The sequence below is a fragment of the Copidosoma floridanum genome, unplaced genomic scaffold, assembly GCF_036245765.1.
Source record: "Copidosoma floridanum isolate Cflo_tuat_1 unplaced genomic scaffold, Cflo_Japanese_pri ptg000024l, whole genome shotgun sequence".
Taxonomy (NCBI): domain Eukaryota; kingdom Metazoa; phylum Arthropoda; class Insecta; order Hymenoptera; family Encyrtidae; genus Copidosoma; species Copidosoma floridanum.
The window spans coordinates 2,692,487-2,711,181 of NW_028321901.1; the positions used below are offsets into that span (position 1 = coordinate 2,692,487).

At 31.9% G+C, this 18,695-nt stretch overlaps 1 protein-coding gene across 1 annotated transcript in view; it reads left to right on the plus strand.

The window, feature by feature from the left end:
* Positions 1-17,103, plus strand: part of LOC106637205 (uncharacterized) — a 494,105-nt gene extending 477,002 nt beyond the window's left edge. The window contains exon 6 of the mRNA XM_089595085.1: positions 16,925-17,103. Coding sequence (XP_089451211.1) covers positions 16,925-17,103 — 179 coding nt within the window. The remainder of the gene's footprint in view (positions 1-16,924) is intronic.
* The last annotated feature ends 1,592 nt before the right edge of the window (positions 17,104-18,695 follow it).

Sequence of the window (18,695 nt, forward strand, 5' to 3'; positions counted from 1 at the left end):
TAGCCTTTTCATCCAGCTAGGGCTAGTTCCCTGACTATGTACGAAACTCTGCAGCAGCCCATCTGCATGCGTTTGTAGTGGTAATGGCCCTCTGACCCTGAAAATGCCATTTTACGTGCGTCCCTCTCGTTAATCTAAACCATAATGTAAATAGAAGAGGTGTGTTTCCAACCGTCTCAAATTAAGTGCGTTTCTGCGCATATTCACGATTTCACCAAAATTATAGATTTTGTAGTCTGCTGCTTCCTGTGTAATTGTTTAATGTTTATTCATGCATCCACTTAGTACAAGCTAATATTCTATAGGATAATGAAAAGTGCCTTTGTGTTTAGTGCAATCATGTTCTCATTGAAATGGAAAAATGAAAGAAAAGATACGGGAATCAAATATTTTTTATTTTCCAAGCAACCAGAAATTTAAAATAAATAGATCTAAGTATGTGGTAATGATAATCTTAATCGTAAAAATGGCAAGTGTTAATATAAAGTAAATATTTCATTTTTGACAAAATACTAATAAAATCTTTAACATAGGTAGGGTATGCTCAATTCATTGTATTTTGGACAGTTTTATAAAAATGCCAGAACATATGTGAACTTGGAGTCTGTTTTCGTTAACAATACTCTAATATAATAATGTTTATTTGTGAAATCCAGAAGATAGTGACTTAATACATCCAGTTACTCCCATGAGTATGCAACTAAGCAAAAAAAACATTGCAAGGAGAAATCGGAGACGTTGAATAAAAAAGCTAAAATAAATTTGAAAGAATGCACTTAATCAAATTAAGTAGAGCTTGAATTTTACGAGCCTGATGTGTTTAAATCTGTGACATCGCAAGTATTTAAAAGGTATTGCATTTTTACATATATTAATGGTATTATCATAATCTTACACATATTGCTTGTTAACAGTTTTTCACATATATTAATTATAACAATAATTTTGTGTCGTCAACCGGAGCAAAGCTTAACAAATACCAAAGATCTTTACAGTTCATAGCTTATCAATATGTAAAAGAAATAAAATATACAAATACAGCATGTAAGTCTGAGTAATTATTGACATTTTGTAGAGAAAAAGGGGTCAATGGCGTTGCATCGGTAAATCAGAAAGTTCAACTGCTGGTAGATAATTATAATTAAGGTAGTAAATCCTTAAAAAATTGAAATGATGCTTTGAGGGAAAAAAATTTGTAGTAATGAAAAAAATTTGGTACAAACGAACAATATTAGGGGAAAAATGTGAAGAGTTGCGTTTAGAACATGAAAAACTCCATTGGATGCATAAAGAATCACAATTGCAAAAAAATGATATAGACAAAAAATGTATAAAGCACTATGATCCCTATTTACAGATGGACAGATCAAGAAGTAATTGAGTCCTAATAAGCTAATCAAATGGAACAACAGAGATTAAGCTGCTGCTGTTTTTTTACAAAGTATCTTACCAAAGGCATACTAATATCTGAGAAACAAGAACGAAATAAACGAAAAAAGGAAAACTACGTCTTTACTGAAAAAAATATGCGTCTTATCGTTTGATGAATTGTATATCTCACAAGATATGGAAATTGATACACTCAAAGAATAAATAGTAGATCCTCATAAAACAATTTAGTTTGGCATGGCTCGTGGACTTTTAAAGCGATGGGAGCAGCCTATGTACAACAATTTTAACACCTCATTAACATCTGACATAGTTACAGAGACAGTTAGTAAATTGTACGAAGTAGAATTTATTGTTATTGCACTTACAGCAGACCTTGGCTTGACTAACGGTTCTGTTCACAAGGCTTTGAGTGTTGTCATTTTAAAAGAAAATAATTTTTGGCTTTCCCATCCAAGTGATAAAAATCTTTAAAATTTTTGTCTTTGCTGATCCTCCTCATCGATTAAAACTGGACTAAATCACTTTTTTGATTCTGATCTAACGTACGATGGTCACGTCTTCAATAAAAAAGTTCTTTAAGAGATTTTACTGTTTTATAATAAAGATGTAAGAATGACCTTTAAATTACATCAGAAGTATTTAGACGTTACTGGTACTTAGGGGCAAAAAGTTGCATTTGCTGCGGAAGCGTCATCTAATAATGTTGCTGATGCCATAAGATAGTTTGGAATGAATAATTTTTTAACAACACTAAGCTGTAATGAGTGCACTGATTTTTTTAAGACTGTCAATCAACGGTTTGATTTTTTCAACAGTAGGTTTAAATATGGTAAGACAGACGAACTGTGTGCATATGGTATTTACCTAGCCAGTCAAAATATTATACTAACTAAAATGATCAATTACATATGAACCATTGGAATTGCGAATCACAAAATACTTCTCCCTTTTCAAAAATGTCTTATGGACGTTAGTGATTTGCTCTGGCAACTTTTTATATATATTAAGCAACAATTAAATGGTATTAGTATAAAGATAGAATATATTTTGACTACTAGATTAAATCAAGATGTTGTTGAAAACATGTTTTCATTTATCTAAGGAATGGGTACTGCACACAACAAACCGTCACCTTTGCAGTTTGTTTATCAATGAAAGTGGTACATACACGTACTTTGTAAGTTGTACATAACACCTGTTATGATATATTTATTGAAAATAATAATACAGAGATTGACAACAATTATTTATTTAAACAAATTTCGAATAATAAAAAATCCAAATCACTTAAATCCGTTTCTCTGGAGAAAGCCAGGATGAAAAAAATTGTAGGGCAACAGTTTGATAATGAAAAGTTTGATATTGTAAAGAATAATAATTATAACGGTACGACTCTACAGACTTAGTATTTTAAATGACAAATAATGAAGACCTATTAATTGCTTATTTAGGAACATGCATTTATTGACACAATCAAAATATATCCACTTGTGGACATATCTGTTAAGCACAACTACTATTTATTTAAAAAATTCTTTTTAGTTTTTTTAACAGTGGCAGTATTCGCAGTTTGTAAGCGTGCTGAAATGTTTTTGTTTCGTAAATTTAATTATGCTTAATAAGTTACATTTGTTGCTGAACCCCCTGATACTGCTTTAATTAAAGAAATAGTGAGAGAAGAGGCATAAGTGTATGCTGCAGGCTACGTAGCACACCACTATAGAATGAAATATCCTGATCTTGGAATACCAACTCGTGAGATGCCTCTCGAGAATATTCCAAGATAGGTAGTTTATGTATCTAGAGACTTGTTATATCCTGGTAGAAAATTTAAAAAAGCTGCAATGCTAGACGAAAAACTTCTTTCTCAATTACACGGAGAAGGGTTGTTGGACACAGACTATATTTTTCAAAAACTATCAGCTTTATTTAAATTAAATTTAAGTTCTGAGTATTCTTCATCTGATAATGTTCTGTTGTGTCTTGCTATAACACGGACTTACATAGGATTAAGGCGTCTTACTAAAGTAAGAAAAGACTCTTACAATAAAATGAAACAGGTATCTCGATCTAATAAGGAAGTTAATATATTTTATAATGTTGTAAGTTTTATTAATGTATATATATGGACATATATTAATTATAAATTATTCTTTGTTTCTGTTTTAAATTATTGCATAGCATTGGAATCGATATATAGCTTGAGATAAATAGTAATTTTACGTATAAAATAAATAAAACTCTCACGAAAACTAACAAAATATTGGTCATATTCAACTACACTCAATCGTACCGACAACATCGTGTATATTCACTGTGTTTTACTTATTACCCATTTTATAAATAGTTTCTACCAGTATTATTTATTTTATCATGAGAATTATCATACAAGTTAAGAATAAAACATTTTTACTCATCTTCTTCTGAACAAATAATTTTGAATTTATTTGCCTACTTCCATTGGCTTACACTTCAACATGGACGATGCTCAGATGAGTACACTTAATGGATAAACTTGGATTTGTTGGAAAGCAGTGCGGTAAACCAACCTCTTTTATTTATATCATGATTTAAACTTGAAAGAATCCCTTTCTCAAGTTTACTACAGTGATGTATCTGAAGAAGGCTGAATGTTCGAAAATGTCCACTTGTAGTGGGAATGGGTGATTAGTGCTCACCATGCCTTTGTTTAATTTCCTGAAATCTGATACTACGTGCCATCGCTTCTCACCATCAGACTCCTACTTTTTTGGTACTATCCACATATTAAAGTTGTATGGTGATTTTAAAGGCTTAATGATGTCTTGATTGAGTAACTTTTTTACTTATATTCTCATGTGGTCTCTTAATCCCAGTCGGTACCAGTATTTTTTTAAATGAATCGGTATTTTCGTATGTGTAATAATTCTGTGTTTAAGTAAATTAAATATCGGTAAAGGCTCACTTTCTTACTCAAATACATAAAAGTTGTAATTGACTACTATCTGATCGCAGGAAATTTTGTTTTCATCACAGCCATCTATGTCTACTTGTTCCATAATTTTATTTACTCTTTCTTCTTTTGATTCAGAGTTTATGGCTCTTATATTTACGTGAGCACTGTTCTCATTTGCCTCATTGTCTCCTCGTTTTTCTTTGATTTTGTTGTCTCCATTAGCTGTTGTGAATCTATAACTTCGGGAACTTTTGTAATCCAAGAACTCCACCTAAGGTACTCTTATTCTGACCATGAATTCAGTAGTGTTGATGCATACGCCATACGTCCCGTTACTGTTACGCTTTGCTACGAAACATCTAAAATAAATGCCATTCCCTAAATTTTGTCTTGGAACCCATCGTAAGTAATCTTCATTTTCCTTTGTACTAATCATTGCGTGTATTACTTGTTTACAACAAGCAGAAATTTTGGAATGTCCATCTTCTTCTATGGAGACCTTAGTCTCACTGAGGTATATACACCTGTTTTTGGCACTAATCTCTTCTTTGTGCCTATCTAATATGTTCCATCCTATGAGTCCATCTCTTCTCATGAGGAATATAGTAGGAATGATATGCAGTTTGCAAAGAAGGTTATCTAGCATCATACAGGTGCTTTCCAAAGTTTTGCATGCACCGTCTGTTACGCTGTATACTTCTAATATTTCATTTATGTTTATTTCTGACCCCATGCTCGAACAACCTTCTTTTATTATTGAAATATCCACTTCGGTGTCAATAAAAAAATTATGCTGTCTCATTATACATATTATTACTTTGAAATTTGACCACTGGTGGTTATGTGCGTGACTCTCCAAAGTTAATTTTTACTACCCTAAGTTTTTTGGTGTCTTTCTTTGTTTTAACTAACTGCCCTGCATCTGGGACCTAAGTCGAGCACACTTAGCGTTTAAATGTTCATCTTTCTGTTCCTGACCTTGATTTGTACGCCACCTCTCACTGTTTCTCTTGTCTATCCTTTCCCTCTCCTTGTACCATAATTAGTATGTTATTTTTAGTCCTTTAAGCTTTATATCATAGACCTATTTCCTGGACTTTGATGCTGCATGGAATCTCAACCCACAATTTTGGCAACCTATTTGTTAGTATCATATAGGTGCATTACATTTTTCTACTCCTCTCATGGTGCTGTCACGCGGCTTCCTATAATATCTCCGTATATAACCCTTTTTCCTGTAGTTAAGGCATTGACCCATATCTATAGCAATAATGCTGGCCAAATTAATACTTTGCTGACGTGAAATTGGGGAAATTGTAAGGGGTGGGGATCTAAGCTGTATATAGTTTAGGCCCAACGCCTGAATTGGTGTAACATTTGTGTTAACAGCACTATGCATTGAGGTGGTTGATCTCATTTTCTGACACGTATATGGTCTTGTTTTACACTCTCTAGCTAGCCTGACAGCTTCTATGAGGTTCACCAGTCTCTCGCACCAAAGTTGCATGTCCAATGGTGCTGTTAGCCATAACATAAAGTGTTGTAAAGGGTTTATAATTTTGTATAGCTAGGCTTAGGTCTACAGAGTCATTGTAAATGGAAATCATCGTATTACAAATTGTTTGTATCCAGTGTCTGTAATCTGTGACTGAATCCTTTGGGTTTTGACAAAGTGTTTTTATTTGAGGTTGAAAGTTCTAGACAGCCCCAGCATTGTTATATTGCGTGGCGGGATCTTATAAAAAATGCTTGAATGATTTATAATTTGTGATGTGTGACTCCACAGTGGCCCCTCCTATAACTTTTGCTGCAAGTGCAAATAAGATATCGTCCTAGTTATATGAAAAGCGTCACACTATGCATCTAACCAATGTGCTAAAAAGCGAAAGTATCTCCGAGTGCCATTAAATATCGGAACAGCATTAGGTAGATTATTTAAGGACAGTCTGTAAGTATTGGTAGTTTAATTGTTTAGTCAGAAGTATTGATTTCTTGAACTATTGTGAACCTTTGATGTTCTTTCCAAGTTTGTTATAAGCTAGGCGTTTCTCAGTACATAGTGTAAGTATGTTTCTGCACAGAGTGCATGTATGCTTCGTTCTGCTCAGTAGTCTACTCGTATGGTTGGTGTCTCTGTCCGTGTTAGCATGAACGTTGATAGTATATGTGCAACATCTGCGTTAGACACTGGAGACTGAGGTGTGTTTTCCACTGGTCTTACTTAATTTGGAAGAGTAACACTTGTTTGATGCGCAACAATGTGTTTACTCAAACGAAGTTGAGAACCGTAGTCACCTGCACGAACGTATCAGGCTACGGATATCGCTCTCTCATTATTTTGAGGGGAAGTGCGATGCCGATGATGTGTGACTGTCTGATATTTCATGGTTTCTGCCAACATTTTGATACATACGAGAGGAACGAGATGATGGCAGAGAATGTGTGTTCTGTGGCAAGCTTGTTCTGTTTTTAACTAGAGGAGGCGTAGTTTGTGGCAACCGTAAATTCTACTGATGCATAAGAGAGAAAGTTGTTGTTCTCGTCTTAGTTTTAGAGGCAAGTGGACGTTTTTGTACGTGCGCGTACTCCAGAACATTGGACTCAGATGTTGTCGGGTTTTTGAGAAATCCCATGTTTACTGTTTCCACGGTTGTTGTACGTGCTCTAACTTTATTTTTCTTAATCAGAGTGCTTGTTGAAAATTTACTCATTGGATGCACGTTTTTTCTTGTTATCATCTCACTGCCATAAACTTCGCTCTCCTGCCTCCCTTTTTCAGTAATTAAATTTCTTTCTGACTGTAAAGAGTGCATATTTCCAAAGGATTTAATGGAGATCAGTCCGTATCCTTAATTTCCCGACGCTTTCGGCTATCCTTCAAGGATTATTTCCGGGGATACTCTACTTGAGTTAATGTTAAAATTTCCTGTAGAATATATTACGGAATCGTTTTCGTTCAAATTTTCTTCCTCTATTAAAAAAGGTTTAGTCTATTTTATCTTCTGTCGTAGTGTTTGCTTCATCTTTGGCTCCAAGTTTTGTCCATAAATATCTACAATTTTGTGCCATGGCTTATTTGGTGGGGCCAAGTTCTTTTCTCCGTTATGCGCTTTGTATAAAATATTACCCAGATCTGCAAAATAATGCGTAGCTCGCTGCATTTGGTTATCGCATAGTAAACATTCAACTACTCCAATGTCTTTTAGCGTACGACTTGTTGTCGACATTCTTACTATATCCCTTATTTTTGCGTCTTATTATTTTACTTTTTTTTTTATTCAGGTTCGTTGGCTTCCACAACCACATCCGCATCAGATACCTCATCGTTAAATTCTTCGTCTGTATGAAATACATCGTTAGTTGAAGTATCTCGTTAATTTTTCGCGGCCACGCCGAAACTTCTAGTGCTTTTACAAAGCCTCTTTCTTAAAGACATGGTTCTAATTTAACTAGTTAGATTTTTGTTAATATGCACTGGTTATATGTATTGGTTTTAATTGTTATATAACAGTAGCGTTTCTAGTTCCATGATTTTATCAATCACGCGATGCTAAGAAACTACGAATTTGAGTGTAACTAACGTGTAGTTAGTAAATCGTTCAATATAAGGTTCTCTCATGCAGTTAGGGAACAATTATTAAGTTTTGTATCATTAAATACACTTACTTTGACACAGCTGATATTCCTAGCAGCATCAACGGTATTTTCCACATGGTCTGCGCTAATATCGTATTCAAGTCGAGTTGCTACTCGTCTGATAGTGATTCTCTGGGCTGATTCTTACTGTCTCTACCTAGACAACAAAATGCCAAGTCTGAGTCGCTCACTGATGTCACCAAAATGAGGCTGATACGAGAGGCTCCCGAGAAAGGACCATAGAGATAGTTGCTGGGTTGAATCTGCTTTATTCGAATAGATAATGAGGAAGCACTATAACTGCCTAGAAGCTTTTGCAAATCTTGACTGCCATCCACCATCGTGGCACGACCGCTTTTCTTAGGCCCTGGCTTCTCCTTTGAATTCCTAAGAAATTTAGGGAGACATCACCTCATTCCCAAGGCTTATCCAAGCATTTCACCTGTGTGCTGACTTGGTCTTGCAACCTGGCTGTTGCCAAGCACCCAAGCTCTTGACTTGAAAACGCTGAGCCTGTGATAAAAAGCGCAAGCCATGGGCGTTGACCAGCTACGCCTGAGCACGTCCGTAACAATACTCATAAAGTATAAAATTACGCACATAAAATAAAGATAAAAGTGCTAAAAAATATGACACACTTAAATCTATTGAAATTACCCACTACAGTTCGCATTGGTAAAGAAACATTGTTCTATTTTACATATTTAACAGAAATTATTATAGTAGCAAGAGCTTGATTAGCAAGTACCTTCATTTATAATCAATCGGAACGCATGGGACTTCAGTAAAAAGTGATGTACTCTAGTAAGTTAAGTTTAAGATCGAAAGCTGTCAGAAAGTAGTTCTTCTCATAGTTTTTCTAATTTACACCAATAGCCTGTTTGGTGATATTAGCAGTTCAATGTGACATTACACATAATATTTGAATATTTTCAGGCCAGAAATAATAAAGAGTATGCCAAAAAAATGCTACCCTTTAATTTTTTTTCATACTCATTATACATTCGGCGATAACATGTTAAAGAATATCCGATTGCTTTTAAATAAGTGTCAGATTTTATCGTACGCTGCAAGTAAAATAAAGATCAAGAAAAAAAAGGTAAGTAAGAGGTACTAGTAGGTATGCAAATTCAGAGTCAGGCTAGCATAAGTTAGGTAGCTTATTAACTATTACGTATTCTTAAGTCAGGAATGCACTACATTATTCTGTACGTATGAGTATAAAAAAAAAAGAAGAGAGAGGATGAATCTGACGTCAAAAACAACATTACAAGTCAAAATTTACGGAAGACGTTTTTCTCTCGCCACTAGTAAGATAATGTGATTTTTATATACTTGAGCATGCTTCTTTGACTTTCATCAAAAATCATAAGCTTATTCTATTACGACTACAATATGGAAGGCTTGAAACTCTTAGCTCTTCTCTTGAACAGTACGTGGTTTATTTTTGTAATGAGAAAACAAGTATGAATTTATTTTTTTTTTTTATCAGGCAACTAGCAGTAGTTATTACACAAGCACGCTTACTTTTGAGAAATAAAAATATTATGTTAGTACTTTATACACCTAAAGAATAAGAGCAATCATTATTATGCCAGTGTATGGCTGACGCGTAAGTGAAGAAAAGGAATATTTACACAAGCTCAGATTTGATTTTTTTGCTGTGTTTGTGTCTTAGAGCTAGTTTATAATGTTTGAGCTCAAATATAAGTATTTCAGCAAATACTCTGTCACATTATCTGATTTCATTTGACAACAGGGTCATGCGTCAAGAATTAGTGAGCCAGCATTCATATGTTCAAACGAATACATCATTTGTTTTTGCAAATGCAAATGCAAATGCAAATGCAAATGCAAATGCAAAAAAAAAAAAAAAAAAAAAAAACACAAACGATGGCTACGGCACGTATATAAAAAAAACCTGTTTTTTTGTTTTAAAGAGTTTTCTCTTGTTCTTTTAACGTATTTAATCCCACTCACAAAAATGTTAACTCAAGAAAGCTAGCCTTCACCATGAATCTGGGATCTTGACATGAGAGCTTGATACAAAATAAGAAAAGAAGGTACCATTCCGACGTTAGAGCGCAGTACTGTCTGACGGTACAGATAACAGCATCCAGACGCTAAAGAACGATACCTCTTGTTAAGAAACAGCACTAGTTCTAGTAGTTTTTTCTACCACCTCGTATTACTTGATACTCCTGCTCTAGTAAAAAGTTTTTTTTGCTGGTACGTAAAATACCAAAACATTGAAAAGCAGAATTATGAACTAATAAGGAACACTTACTTATGCTTGACCATTTTTCTCTAGTTCGTGCTGTACAGCAGGCATGTCAGTAAGCTATATCACAATCTTGACATATTCTGACGTTAAATCTTCGTTTGTAGCTGGAAAGGAAATGACGATATGGGACGGCATAGCTACTAGCAGAAAGTCTTCAAACAATTTATGTGCATGATGATACTAAAGCTGATTTTTCAGTGCTATATCATCACGTAAAGTTCATAATATTCTGTAAATATGTCATACCTTACAAATTGTTGAAGATAAAGACCCTTGCCGTGTATGTCTCTCACATACACAAAGGTATTTTATAAATGAAAAAACAGCTATTTTATACATTACATAAGCTATACATACTGAAATATTACTTCATAAAAAATAAATCTTTAAGAACCTTTAAGTGATATAGTGATACCTATTATTGTGCATAACAATAACTCAAACTCAAACGAGAACATTCAACATTTATTAATGGTTAACATGTTATAGATTACAGAGTGATCAAAAAATTATAGTCTATAACATCGTACTGTATATTTTTTAAACTAAATTTTAATTAGTTTATGCTGTTTAATGCACTGCATTAAGCGTGCTTACTAAAAAAATAGTTCGTCAACATTTGAGGACTCTTTTTTCAATTCACATGGCAAGACAGTGATACATGTAATTATGCCATAAATGACAATATAAAATCTATAAAAAATGTTGTGTACATATTTAAAGTTGAGTTGTAATTATAAGGCTATTTTATTAAATACGTTATTCCTATTCAAGTTTTTGTTTAAAAACCTGTTTCTACGAATCACTTGCTAAATAACATACTTGTCAGAAAATATATAATAAAAGAAACAAAGATTAAAAGTAAAAGTCGTGAATAGTCAAACAAGAAACAAACTACGTCATGCCCACGAGATTGTTTACTAAGTAAGATATTAAAAACTTGCATCTTTCGAAGTAATTTTGACCATCAAAGATCTTGTATGAAATTTCTTATTTCTTATAAATCTTGAATACTATGCTAACGCAAAAACGCATATGCTCGTGCAAGAGATCTTGCTAGAATGTGTATGATAGTGAAGGAGCTATTGCATGTGGTTGTGCGTTTGTAAACGTGGTCATGTAAGGTTGAATGTATATATAAGCTGATGTACAACACTATGAAGTAAAATAAAATATTAAAGCATGTGTTAAAGGCAAGAGGTATTACAAAAATGATCTCTTTATTTATTATCTTGTAACATAGAGGTACCCCATCCACTACTTGAAAACCAAGGTGCAAAAGGACGATTATTCTTCATGCACAGATCTAAGATTAGAGAATAAGGAGAGATATTCACACAGTGTTTTTATTTACAAATTTCCCCTAGGAGTAGGAGAAAGAGAGCTTGTGCACGTGGTTTTTCCCTTCAGAATCTCTGGACTCTCGAGCAATAATAGCACGAGCTGCTACAGTATCACTTTCTCTCTACCATTATGGCCCAAAGTTTTTATACAACGATATGAGAATCCTCCCATCACCACTACCCAAGGGGTGGCAATATGGAAACAACATTGCTTACCTTTTATTGTAATAGGCCCTTACGGTATTTCTGCACGTATTTCTGGATATCACCATTTAATATTTTCAAGTAGTATTTTTGGAGCGTATGATTAAAATTTTTCAAGACATATCTGTAATTTTCAACGAACCATTTATTCAGTTTGTGGAAAACTTTTATTACTATATTTATTCTCTATTCACCTTTTTGAATTTTATACATATAATACCATCAATGTTATTACTATCACAAGTTTTCTTAAGAATACTTAGTATTCTTGCATTAATTTTATTACATACGTTCATACTTTTAGCTGAATTTAAAGTTGTTCGATCTCTTTTCATTAACGCAAGTAGCTGCTTATCAAGAGAATTATTGTCATACAAAGTTAATGCAAATTTTCTGTGTGTTACTTTTCTAATGCAAATGCTTCTTATTAGAACGAAGTTCTTTATGTCGCATACTCGGGGGGCTGGAGTTTGAACAACAACAGATTTGATGAAACGGAAGTGGCTTACTGAAAGTCTCTTCCTCCTAAGTTTTCCCCCTTATCTCGTCGCCGTCACCGTCAGTCCTCTACGCACTTCCCCTCACCCCACCATATATCTTTCAACCATGCTCTACTACTCTCCTACACACCTTTGCCTATCATTCCCCTTCACACTTCCAAGCAATTAATTTTTAAACGAAATTTTATGTTATTTTCTCACAATAATTTTTATTTGACTTTGAAATTTTTTCTTTTACGATTCTAAAAAAAAAAAGAAAAAAAAAAACACTTTCCAGTAGAGAAATTTAAACACTTGACCTCCTGCATATGAGTCAAGTTCCTTACCCACTCTGCTACGAGCGCTGCCGACTGTAGAAATTCAGTTTCTTGTCATCATCACGTGGTTTGTAACTATAATATTTTATTTTCATATGCATTCACTGATGATAATACATTCAACTAATAATAAATTATATATTTTATTATTTTTCAAGACAAAGTTCTTTATGTTGCGTGCTTGGGGGGCTGTAATATCAAAAATGACAGATTTCCATAAAACGGAAGTCGCTTACTAGAAGTCTGTTGCTTTGAAAAAAAATTTTTTTTCCAAATAATACATTTAAAGAAAAAAAAATTTAACTAGCATTAATATGATTATGTAGATTAAATCAAGTAGGGCACATTATGACGCATTAAATATTAGTATTTTATGCATGTAATGCATAAAATATCTATCAAATTTTTTGAAACCTGATAATTTTTTTGCATTAAAATAATGCTAACAATTACCGTTACGTATAAATTATTTAATAAATGAATAAATTTCTTAAGTAAACATATACAATAGGGTTAAAGAATGTATCAATAATTTTTAAGGGCACTTATTTTGAATTTCATAAACAAATAATGGCAAAATGTCATGAAGTAATTATAGAAAAATCGAACAACAATTGTATTAATTGGCTACACAATTGCAAAAAAAATAAGAAAAAAAATAAAACTAAGAAATTAATAAAATGAAATCTGAAAATAAAATGGAATGAAATTAAAACAGACATGAATAAATACAATAAAAAGAAAAAAATGAAATATAAAAGAGAATAAAAAAAAAGATTATATAGAAAAATAAAAAAAAAAAAAGGAAATAGAGAAAATACAAAAAAAAGAAAAAAAATAAAATAAAATAACAAATGGAAAAGTAATAAAATAAAATATGAAAAAAATAAAACAAGAAATAAAAAAAAATTTAAAAATTAAAAAAAAGTAAAGAAAGGAAATATGAAAAAATAATGAAATGCAATATGAAAAAAAATAAAACAAGAAATGAAAAAAAAAAATAAAACAAAAAATGAAAAAAAAAACAAATAAATAAAAAAATTAAAAGAAATAAACTAGGCGTATAAATGGGTCATGGGACCCACGGTAAAAACAAAGCTCTTAAAACATGACATTAGTACCACGACACACAATTTCTCAGGTAACAAGGGGGTCGCCAGACCCATAAGAAGAACGAAGCTCTATAAAAATAAGTACTGCATTCATGTAGTTCACTGAAATAAAAACTTAAAAAACGAATAAAGAAAATAAGAATATTTAGCTCAGTACTCACAATAGTTGAACTTCGTGAGTACTGTATTTATGCATGACGTACTCACAGAGTTCAACTATCGTGAGTACTGAACTTAATTTTCTTTTTTTTTTTTATTCGTTTTTCGAGTTTTTGTTTCAGTGAACTACATGAATGCAGAACTTATTTTGATAGAGCTTCGTTCTTCCTATGGGTCTGGCGACCCACTTGTTACCTGAGAAATTGTGTGTCTTCGTACTCATGTCATGTTTAAAGAACTTCGTTCTTACCGTGGGTCCCATGACCCATTTATACCCCCTGGTGTGTTTCTTTTAATTTGTTTATTTTTAATCACTAAATATCTGCTATGTTTGTATGGTGAATGCTAAATATAATTTACAACAAAATTTGCACAATTATCAGCTTGACAGTCTGTAAAGGAGTGCTAATAAAAAGAAAAGAGAAGTATGCAGAGCATGGATGTCAAGATATTTTTTTACAATCCTTTGGCTAGTACTTGAACGAGATGGCTTTTTTAGTAAGATAAATTTTTTATTTTATTTTATTGAGATAAATGTCTCCTACAATGCACTAATTTTGTTTAATCTCTTATTTGCTTTCTATCACCTTTGTGTTTATTTACTCTCATTTTTAGACTCCTAGAAGTCTGTTTTATTTAACAAGCTTTTTTATCGTTAGAACTTATTTTGTAAACTATATTATTTTTGCCATCATAACTTAATAGGTCCTTACCTTGTTTCATGGAGTTTAAAAATTTTGTTAATACCTTAAAAAACAACGACCATTCTTTTCTCATGAAAAATATTACTTATAACTGAGACACGATCTTTAAAAAAAGCCAATTTATAAGCTGAGTGTTGATGTTCTACTGATCCAAAACTATTTTGCTAGAAGGATTGTTTATTTTTTAAAATCTTATTTAAAAATATTTATCTATGAACTAAAAGGGTAATGATTAGTTAACAGGAAAATGTTGAGATTTTAAGATTTTCTTGGTAAAAATTCAAAGCTGCCAATGAAATACTTCAATTAACGAAAGAATGAGTAATAAGTTTTTTTTAGGATTAGAGATTTTAAGAAAGATAGTTTGAATACTGGCCCAAACGAGTGCGTTTTTGGTACCCATTGCTGAAAACTGAGCCATCACTCGCCATCATCAGTTTTGAGTCGAGAAAGTTACTTACATGAGTAGCTGCCACTTAAACTTTAAATTGTGAGTCATTGTTAAATTTATTAAATATATCTTGAGTGTAGTGAATTAGATGTTTCGGAACGTAAGTTAAGATATCATCAACGTACCTGTAACAGAATGGTACTTTAAACCAAGAGCGCTTACACATTTCTCCTGTAGGAGCCTCGTCACCAAGTCATACAACACAGGGCTAATTGGACTACCCATGGCAAAACAAAAATTTTGTTTATAAAATGCATTGATAGATAAGGTTTCATTATTTAACATCAGTGATACACCCTCACAAAATTTAGCACATCAAAGGTTAATTTCATTACGTAAGCGTTTTAAATTAGCCTTAATAGCTTCTATGATGATGTTTTCACCTGTGTCAGTAAATAGGCTGATAAAATCTGAGCTTACTAATAAGTAATCAGAAGGTGTAATTATTATTTTTATTTTCTCTTAAAGTCGTCCATTGTTTTTTATGTATGTCTTAATTTTTTGACTCCTGTTATTAGGAAAAGTAGTTAAAAATTTTTGAAAAAATGTACGAAAGAGTCTCAATATAATTTTTAATAATGCTAATAGGAAATTCCGCCTTGTGCACTTGTACTAAGCCATCGCAACGTAACAAATATGAACTTTGAATTTCGGAATTGTTTAATTGCAACCCATAATCTTTAAATACACCTAACTTTTGCTAAAACTCTATCAATTTTGATGTTGTCTTTATACTGTTATTAAAAAGACTTTTCGGTTACATCTCATAGTACTTTTTGTTATTAAGTCGACTTTCAACTTTATCTATATAAATTATTACTTTTCTAAGATGACAGTTGTGTTCCTTTTATCAGCTTTTGTGATTTACAAGTTTTTGTTATATTTGAAAAGAACATTGGTCATTACAATATTATTTACCGTTTTTATAAAAAAGAAGTCCATTTTATCAGTGGTCTTCAAGAAACTTTGAAACGTCTTCAACATTTTTTTTTGGATTGCATCAGTGTTTATAACTTGGTTGCGTATCAATTCTCAGTCTTGCATTTCAAATAATTCAGACGCAAGACGACGGCTTATTGCAGTAGTAAAATTAAAAAGATTCACCCAGTTTTTAAATATCAAAAATCTCATCCGAGGTAGAGATGTTTGAAAGATTATGAAGCCACTTCATACCAAGATCACTACTGATATGAATGCCAGTCAGGAATGATATAGTATTAGGCCGTTTATCTGAAGTGCACTGATTAGACAGTGTGTTTTTACGTCTAATGTGTCTATAACTTTCTGGAAAATTCGAGCATTGTCTAGAAAGCAAAACATTTGTTTTTTGCAATTTATTGCATTTTTGTTGTTGTAATATTCTTTAAATGAAATAAGTGTCTTGATACTCTTTGAGCGAATGCTTGAAAAGAAAAAAGAAAAACGCAATTTTTACCATGTAGCATATGTGTTGTGAGCTTATTTTAATAAGACACTTTAAAATTTTATCATTCTGAAAAAACTATAGTCCAATAGAAAAAGGATAACCTAAAAATAAAATGCTTAACTGCTATTTTTGTATTAACTCAATAACGTTTTATGTAGTAATAAAATGCATATGACAGCATTAGGGTAGAATATAAACTTATAAAATTAAATTTTTATGAACTTTTTAGCACTTTTTCTTATGCTTCCTTAAAATATTGTCTGCTTAATTTATAATAAAAATATTGACACATAGCGGAATTCTAGAAGGGTTGTATTTAGGAAAGTAAATCAGTATTCTTAGATTGCAACAATAATCTATTAGCGTTTTACTGCTAGAAAATATTTTATCGATGATTTTTTATATTTATTAAGTAGTATTCAAATGCTATTTCTACATTTAAATAAATATTTTATTTATAGTTATTGGCAGATCTGGTGCAAAGAATTTGTTATTCATCAACTATAAATCTGTTTGGATTTCTCTATCAGTAATATATAATATAAAAATGGATATACTGACAACTTTCTTATTAGTATATTGGCATCACTGGATAAGCAATAAATTATTTTTGTTTCAATTAAATAATAAAAGTTCTTAGAAAGTATCAGTTACAGTTTATTTTTTATAATCCACACTTATTTTTTGAGTTATTATTGCAGCTGTAAAACTATAAAAAATACGGGGCATCAAGAGGTAAGGTGTGTACTTTATGATTGTGATAAAATTATAAAAAAATTATTTGAAGCTTGAACTGGAAAACTTGTGGAAGAAGTTAGTAATATGTTAGTGCCGTTTGGACTGTGAAACACGCTTTGTGCTATTAAAGTTTTATCAGAACAACTTAACGCTACTGTGAACTCAAAATATGACCATATGAATAATTATAGTCACTGTAAACTCCTCTTGTTACTGGAGTTTTATTGTACGTAGCAACACTTAATCACGAATACTGCAGAGCTTAATGAAAGCCTACAGCTTTTGCTTTTTATCGCTCTTTCTGGATATTTATTTTTTTGTTGTCAGATAATAAAATTTTAATTTAATTTGCGGCAGTTCCCTTGCACAACATGGAGTGTGTTATGGCATACTAAAAGCCTTTGGCAACTCATTTACCGTGTAATTCAATTTAAAGGTATTTTAAGACAGATTAACAGATTAATCACTAAAAATTTGAAACTATGTTTACTTCTTCAATTTTAATCTTACAATTTGGGTCTTTAAGCGTAATGCTCGCTTAACGCACTTGACCTTGCCCACCATTATTTCCTGTAATGTTTTTTTATTTTCATACTTACCACTTAATCTACTGGTGGCTCACAGTTATTTGAGATAACTAATAGTTGAACATCACGTCGTTTACCAAGCTGACGTGATGAACAATGGTCGACTGGGATAAGTCTTTTGCTTCCGTTGAAGTGAACTGACTGAACATCAATTTTTGCTGGTGTCAAAATTTTTTTGAACTTTTTTGTTTTACATAATTGTAAAAAATTTCTATTGAATGCATAAGCTAATCCTTATTCATTCTACATATCTATCATAAGAAGTATACAGAAATTTACAAATTGTTCTGGTAAACTTTCAGTCACTAAAATCCCATTATAAGTTTTTAAACTGTTTCTTATGAAAAATTGAGTATTAAATGATAGGTAAAGGAGAAAGTTAAGTTTAAAAACATATACATATTTTTTTGGTGTATTTAGAGTTTTTAATTTTAATGGTGATAAAAAAATAAATTAAGAGTTTTTTTTTATTTACATGATCATTTTCTGAGGAAATTAGTTCAAAGTATTACTTAGAAGCTGAAGAATAAAAAGAGTAAATAATAACACCTGTGATATTGCATCAACTTTTCACTTAATAATAAGCATGCATACGAGGTTCTGCCTTTGTTTTTCTTATAGTTTTGACATCATTTAAATAAAAAAAAATTATGTCAAGCAATGCTTGCAAATGTGTAACACTTTTTCTTGTTTCACTATCTTATTAATTGACTGTTGGCCTCAGATAAAATCCTTGAAAACTAAACCTTTTAATAATGATACACAGTGATATAAGAACGTCCATGGTTACTTTTAACTGTTTTTATTTGTTGATAAAAAGTCACTTCACTCACAATTGTTGAAAAACAAATATTTACTTCTGATAATGCAGGTAATCACATCCTTAAAGTTCTTACTAATACTCAAT